We start from the raw sequence: 8,180 nt of genomic DNA on the forward strand, positions 1-8,180 counted from the left end.
AGTGTCTTACTCAGGGAGCATCTTGGAGGCCAGATGTGGAGCTCAGTGTTGAATGTGATGATCACCGAGGTCTGGGAGTAGAGATTTGGGTAGAGGACCCTCCTAGCTGGCAGAAAAGTATTTCACTACATGAACAATCAGTAAGGATTCACAACTGGGTGTCAGCTCTAGGGACACCCTGGAGCAAAGGTTTTCTTTCCTAAAACAATAACCAGAGAAAGCTATTTCCTTTCCCTAGCCCTCACTACTAATCCTGTAGGAAAAGGCCCAGCCTGTCCCTTTTACCTATACTCTACCATGCTAGGGTCTTTTGCTTGAGTCTTGTTTTATTCTCTGATATCTTCTGTAAGGGGCACAAAGTAAACCACATTTTGGTACTTGGTTAATACCTTAGCAGTTATGAAAATACCAGAAATATAAAGAATAGGACGTAGATGAGGATAAGAATAGAGTTTCTTGTGACACAGCTCTGCCAAAGCCTTCAGAATCATTTATATGTTGGCCTTTGGTTACTAATTCCAAAAATATGTGTTTAGGTAATACCTATAATTATGTCGAGTGGCTCAAGGAAGCACAGGTTTTGAGACACTCTTCAGGAGGGTACTGAATCATCTTGGAGAGTTCCTTAATCCCATGAGCCCTCAATTTTCTTATCTATAAAATGGGCTTAATAATATCTCCTTTATAGTATTGTGAAGTTGAAATAATGTCTGTAAAATACCCAATCTGGTGCCAAAGGATCATTCCCCCCATAACGTGGAGATTTGTAAGATTGTTATTATAAGTGTTTTTCATTCTGTATTTTGTTATAAAGAAAAGAAGGGACTGATATACCTCTCTGCCAGTTTGACATGTTTTCCCATGATTTGTCTCACAAATGGAGCAGTGTAAGTTTGTGACTAAATTTTCAGGAATTGATTTCCTGGTTTCTAATTTGAGCTTCCTTAAGACTGAAGGGATTTTGCTGTAAATGCCATCAGTTCAGTGCCAGGTGGGCCATGGGAACTTCAGGGGGACAAGAACCGGAAGAGGCACCCTGGCAGTGGAGGGTGGTGGAAGTAGTGGTTTGAGCATTGGGCTAAGCAAACACTCTTGAATAATTTAGCTCTCATTCTTGTTGTGCTATCAGAATAAATGGGTCAATATTTATGAAGAACTTGAACCTAATATAAAAGGTACATCTAAGTTATATACCAAATGCCCTGGTTTCAATCCCCAGTACCACAGGGAAGGGGAAAGAAAGACCGAATGCTGATATTGCAGATCATATTTAGTGTCTCAAGAGCAATCTTTTTTTTTTTTTTTTTTTTTTTTTTTTTTTTTGGCCAGTCCTGGGCCTTGGACTCAGGGCCTGAGCACTGTCCCTGGCTTCCTTTTGCTCAAGGCTAGCACTCTGCCACTTGAGCCACAGCGCCACTTCTGGCCGTTTTCTGTATATGTGGTGCTGGGGAATCGAACCCAGGGCCTCATGTATACGAGGCAAGCTCTCTTGCCACTAGGCTATATCCCCAGCCCAAGAGCAATCTTGAGATGTAAGTCATTATTTAAAACAAAGTAAACAGTACTCACCAACCTCACCTATTGGTTTGCTTTAGTTGAGATACTCTACTTGTCCATCTGTACTGGTTTGATTTGAAATCTGTAACCCAGAGGGATCTCTGATTTTTTCTAATTTTGCTTTACATGGAAATCTGTGGTTTATATGCTGAATTTTGTAAAAATTGCGAATCCCAAATTAAAGTTTTGAGATGCCAAAACTGGCACAAAAATGTCTACAGATGATATTTTAAAGGTAGTATTTAATATTGTCGATGATGTCATTAGAGGAATTCATACTGCCAATTGTAGCATAAATTGATATAAACTCTGGGGAGGTGAGTTCATGACATGTACCAAGAGCTTTAAAAATGTGCATAACTGCCTCTCAGGAATTATGGCTCTAGTGATAAAATATTGAGAAAATATTAGGTATAGGTATTTATATATAAAAGTATGCCTATGAAAACATTATTTATAATAACAAGTACTCAGAACAATGTAAATGTTTACTATTTGGAAGTAATTAGTCAAACTATTCCATGCCCGTAAGTATGAAGTTTAGAATTTTTGGACATGGAAAATAAAATCAAACATAATATACAGAGAGTCTATACTTTATTAGTGAGAGCAACAATATTTATTAAGCAACCTGTCAAGCAGTATCCTCAGTGGGCAAATTAGAATTTTGATATTCTCTAAGAATTACCTTGTAGTTGGAGTAAAGGGACAGACAATAAATAATAAGCTTAATAAATAAATTTATTTCATAGTGGGTTAGAAAATAGTAAGTGCTGTGGGAAAAGGGGAAAAATGAACAGAACAAGGACATAAAGAGTACTGGGATTAACAATGGTTTTAAGTGGAATGATTCAAACTAGGTCTCATCGAAAAGGTATTTTATTTATGTTACATATAGGAAAAACATTCTTAAGTTTTAAAGCTTCTAATTTATTTCGTCTAAGTCAGTCTTATGATTATTTCTTTTCTAATTTATTTAGCTTAGGATAGCCATTTGATCTTATGATTAATCCTATCATCTTTTTTGAAGGATAATTATTAAGGTTGAATCAGTAGTAACAGTTATCAAGTTCAGTTCATTCATCCAGATTAGGTTTGGTGGAAGATTATCAAAGAAAGGGAAAAGTACAACTTTTTTCTCCAGATGTCTATTTTTCACTAACATATGCCAACAAAGAGTAGAACCTTAGCTTACTGAAGACACATGAAAATTTTGAGTTGCCAATTGCAAGCCAACCGTTGTTCATACCTCATTTAATAGATTTTACACAAGACCTCTTAGCAGAAAAATATAATGTTTTTAACAGGGAGTAATTCATTTCAGATATTCCACAAGCCATATAATAATTTGAGTTTAATGCCCTTAATTAAAATCTTACATAACCTCAGAGACACATATTGTTCCTTAAAAGATTCCATGTAGGAAAGAGTAGATTGATTTCATCCATTGAAGTAAACTTATATTCATCTCTCATTAGGGTAGACATTGTATTCATCTGTTTTCAATACATTTGTTTGCCAATAATTATGATTTCTCTATTTAAAAAAATTAATAGCCTTATAGATACTTTTCTGATTTTGTGTTTTTCCTCTTTTTGAGTTGAGTGTCATATCAACATTTCCCAACATATTTTTTATTCCCCCCATGAAAACAGAAAAATTTTGGTACATTGTTACTATGTTTCTTTTTCTGAAAAAAATTAAATGGAAATTATTAGTGCTATCAACAAAGCTATTGTGAACATTCCAGTGACACAGTAATTTACACAATACTATAGGAAGCAGAGTCTACAGAGGAACAGATAGTTTTGGACTTCCGAAAGAATATTATAAATAGAAGGGGAAAAAAAGGAGCTCAAGGGGATACTTAACATTCTTAGTGCCAAATACACAAAATCTTTTTTTTTTCAGGCAAGTTTCTTCTAAGAGTCGGCAGTTGGCCAACTAGTGTGGAACAGAAGAAGTAGGGGCAAAGCACTAATAGTTGATACCTTTTAGGTCTATAACTAAAGACTTCATACATATATGTTTAAAACCCTAAACACTTATGGGATAATTTAGACATTGCTGTCTATCACATTGTATGAGTATCTTAGATTTATGAATCATCATTTAAAATACAGGGAAATTACTTTGAATTTTAGTTTTACATGATGCCTTAGGAGTCATTTATGAAGGTCATTGGCACCTCTTGGATTTGGGCATTTTTTTGTTTTGTTTTGTTTTTGCCAGGCCTAGGACTTGGACTCAGGGCCTGAGCACTGTCCCTGGCTTCTTTTTGCTCAAGGCTAGCACTCTGCCACTTGAGCCACAGTGCCATTTCTGGCTTTTTCTATATGTTTGGTGCTGACTAATAGAACTCAGGGCTTCATGTATGTGAGGCAAGTACTCTACCTCTAGGCCATATTCCCAGCCCTGGATTTGGGCGTTTTTGTTTGGTTATTTACATTGATTATTGAGTGCTGTGCTTGATTATTCTCTCTACAAATAAGAAATGCATCAGACATGTTTCTAGACATAGAATAATCCAGTTTATACCACATCGAGACATTTTACCTGGTCTTTGGAAAATAATTCCCAATTTTAAATTGACTCCTGTCTTGAGGAGCTTCTTAATTTTTGTTTATATTATTTTCTGATGGCTGTCAGTAAGTTGACTTTTGATGCTAGAAATGAAAGTCAATGTGTGACCAACTCTGGAGACTGCATGAACTCAGAAAGGGTATTGTTGTATGGTGGGAAAGCATGGGAATCACAAGATCACCTAAGAGTCCCCTCGCCCAGATTGGCATCATCTCATAGTAATGTCTACCCACTTCTACAATTGTCTTAGTTCTGAGTTACTGTTACTCAGAAAGATTTAAAGTCAATATATTGATGTTCTTAATTCTTCTCAGGGCTGGAAAACATCACAACCAGGTGAGTACTAGCAATGTCTTCTTCAGTTGAAACTTGAATTCAGTCCCATGGTGAAGAAATCCCAGCACTGTGTAACATGACTTTTACTTAGCTTTCATTTCTATGGGTTTGGCCATGTGAATGACCATCCTGCATCCTACCTGCTCTAGGAACACTGGACTTAGCAATTATGTTTGTTCTATGGCTTTAGGCATCAAATATCTAGTTTCAGCTGTGTGTTCTCTTTAGTCCATGTTTTTAAAAAAAATTGAAAGCACCAATAGGCAGTGTTAACAAGTTGCTGTTGAGGAATAAGTGGCTTTATTTATTTGTTTTCTTGTTTTTTGTTTTTCTTTATTGTCAGAGTGTAGTACAGAAGGGTTACAGATTCATATGTAAGGCAGTGAGTACATGTCTTGTTCAACTTGTTACCTCCCCCCTCATTCCCCCTCCCTTCCCCCTCCCCTTTTCCCTCTCCTCCCAAAGTTGTGCAGTTGGTTTACACCAAATGGTTTTGTAAGTATTGCTTTTGGAATGGTTTGTCTTTTTATCCTTTGTCTCTTGATTTTGACATTCCCTTTCCCTTCCCTAGTTTTAATACCCGTATAAACAGTATCCAGGGTACTCAGATGAGAAATAGTGGTAGCAGGGTACAACCACAGGAAGAGAATACAAGAGAAACAAAACAAAACAAAACAAACAAACAGACAAAAAACAATAACAAAAATAAAAGGTACAGTTTCACATGGCATGTTGAAAATAATTATAACAGTGATATAACTCCTGTTTCTGTTACGCGGAGTTCATTTCACTTAGCATCATCTTATGTGTTCATAAGGGCATAGCTATTGGGCTATTGGGATATTCTGCTATGACTAGCTTAAACATGTAGTAATTATTCCCTATGAAGGAAACCATAGAGTCCATATTTCTTTAGGTCTGGCTCACTTTACTTAGGATACTTTTTTCCCAAGTCCTTCCATTTCCTTACAAATGGGGCGATGTCATTCCTTCTGATGGAGGCATACAATTCCATTGTGTACATATACCACATCTTCCTGATCCACTCGTTTACTGAGGGGCATCTGGGTTGGTTCCATGTTTTAGCAATGACAAGTTGTGCTGTGATGAACATTGTGGTTCTGGTGGCTTTAGTGTGGTCTTGCTTGTAGTCTTTTGGGTAGATACCCAAAAGTGGAACTTCTGGATCATACAGGAGCTCTATGTTTAGCTTCTTAGGAACCTCCACACTGCTTTCCAGAGGGATTGAACAAGTTTGCATTTCCACCAACAATGTGGTAGTGTTCCCTTTTGGCCACATCCCTTCCAGAATTTGTTATTATTAGATTTCCTGATAATGGACATTCTTACTGGGGTGAGGTGGAATCTCAATGTTGTTTTGATTTGCATTTCTTTTATGGCCAGTGATGTAGAGCACTTTTTCATGTGACTCTTGGCCATTCTCATTTCCTTTTCAGAGATGTCTCTTTTTAGGTCTTTAGCCCATTTGTTGAGGGGCCTGTTGGTTCTTTGATTATTGGTTTTGGAAGAATTTAACATTTTGAGTTCTGTGTATATTTTAGATATCAGGCCTTTGTCAGTTGTATGGCTGGTAAAGATCTTCTCCCAATCTGTGGGCTTTCTATTTATCTTGGAAGCTATGTCCTCCTTGCAGAAGCTCTGCAGTTTGATACAGTCCCACTTGTCCAGCCTTTCTTTGATTTGTTGCATTTCTGGGCCTTTATTGAGGAAGTTTCTTCCAGTGCCAAGGAGTCCTAGAGTTTCTCCTATTCCTTCTTGTAGTGTTTTCAGGGTATCTGATTTTATTTCCAGGTCTTTGATCCATTGGGAATTGATTTTGGTGCAGGCTGATAAATAGGGATCTACTTTTAGTTTGTTACAGATGTTGATGCGGTTTTGCCAGCACCATTTGTTGAAGAGGCTGTCTTTGTTCCAACCCATATTTTTAGCTTCTTTGTCAAAGATAAGGTAGCTGTAGGTCTGAGGGTTCATTTCTGGAAGTGGCTTTATTTTTGACCCTGTATTCAGAGTCTGGTGCTTTGCTCCACTTTTTACTCTGATGCAAAGAAAACCTTTGAGAGAGAGTTTATCTTATTTAAATTTTGTGTTTTTGTATTCAGCCACCGGAAAGATTCCTGGCATTCCATAGGTTTTCAGTAAAAAAAAAAGTATTTAATGAGAGAGTTAAGTTGTTTGAAGGGAACTGTTTATTCAAACAGTAGCATAATCCATAAATGTAAGTTTTGTCTTCAGATATGTGAGAACTTATTTTTCAAATTGTCAAATTTATAGTCTTCTATGCACATCTGTAAGTGATAGCCACTAAAGAGGTGACTGATAGAATAAGTCAAATTTCTGAAGACATCATTGAGAAATTTCTGACCTAAAATGAAATATTTCTGTGAAGTGAAATATATAGAATCTTTTCAATCTTTTGATTGATCCCAAACAATAGTTTCTGGAACCATTTTCGAGAATGATTTTGAAGGGAAAGATGTGCATGTATTTCTTCATTTTTCTAATGGCCCTTTCACTATTGTTTTGTCTGAATGCAGTTTTTTATTTGTGTAATTCCAGACATGGTCCCACCACAAGCATCTTTAAACCAGACATTAATAGCATAGTTCACAGTCATTACTGTCAGTGCTCAAACACAAATATTGCATTTGTGTTTGTAAAAGCTACACATCAGATGTTAATTAAGTGCATTTGGTTTTTTTTCTGCCTAAACAATCTGGCATAAAGGGTTTACATTTATATCAGTTCACCATAAGGTCCCCACAATATCTGAATCACCAGACGTAGAGTATATGATAAATACAGTGTTTCCACATAAGAAAAATAGCAGAATTGTCAGGCAAACATCAGGCTTGTTATATTTCCCTGTGAAATAATAGCAAGTAAATCTCAGCTTCTTTTCCCCCCTTTTGATTAAAAAAAAAGTATTTAACTAGGAGTAAACACCAATATTTAGAATGATAATTTTTTCATTAAAGAACACATGGAAAGTGAAATCATATGAGAGATTTTTCCCCTTGTTTTTAGCTTGCTTCAGGGCGTTGTGACAGTTGTGTTGGAATAAAATTGGAATTTCAGCCATGCAGTGAAGGGATTCGAGCTGCCACCAGCGCAACTGAGTGCCAATCTCTGGCAAGCAGGAGAGGAGTGAAACCACAAACTGAGAAACAAACTTTCACATCAGGCTTCTAATTTTAGAGCAAAAAAAGGAATTACTTTCATTATATGACATTTAACTAGAAATATGATTTGTTGGGATTATCTCTCATTTAAAATACCTTCTTAGTAGGTTTAAATTAACATATAAAATTAAACTCGGCATTTAAATTAATGGGACCATTGGATGTAAGTGTAGAATGTGATTCTGTGTAATTGCATCGTTCTATTGGCTTTGACTTGGAAGAATTAAGTAGAGGAAAATGGAAAAACATGAATTTGGGCCAAAAATAGAGAGAGAGTGAGACTACTGCTTTGATTATGTCAGAAACACTTCAGATTCATTGACCTAATCAAAGCGGTATTCTCTTCTCGGAAGGGTTATAAGCCATGACCATTTCTTCCAGCAGGAGTTATCTATTCCAGAAGTATCCGAGTGATATTGGTTTCTAGAAGAGTGAAGAGTACAGACATTCCAAAATGCCTCTATTCAGTCTATGAATGAGTTACAGCAATAAAAGAAAATGAAA

The 8,180-nt window shown here is 36.4% G+C and overlaps 1 protein-coding gene across 1 annotated transcript in view; it reads left to right on the plus strand.

The window, feature by feature from the left end:
- Positions 1-7,541, plus strand: part of Ftcdnl1 (formiminotransferase cyclodeaminase N-terminal like) — a 33,125-nt gene extending 25,584 nt beyond the window's left edge. The window contains exon 4 of the mRNA XM_048344202.1: positions 7,522-7,541. Coding sequence (XP_048200159.1) covers positions 7,522-7,541 — 20 coding nt within the window. The remainder of the gene's footprint in view (positions 1-7,521) is intronic.
- The last annotated feature ends 639 nt before the right edge of the window (positions 7,542-8,180 follow it).

Source organism: Perognathus longimembris, chromosome 4 (assembly GCF_023159225.1).
Source record: "Perognathus longimembris pacificus isolate PPM17 chromosome 4, ASM2315922v1, whole genome shotgun sequence".
In the NCBI taxonomy this organism is placed as follows: Eukaryota; Metazoa; Chordata; class Mammalia; order Rodentia; family Heteromyidae; genus Perognathus; species Perognathus longimembris.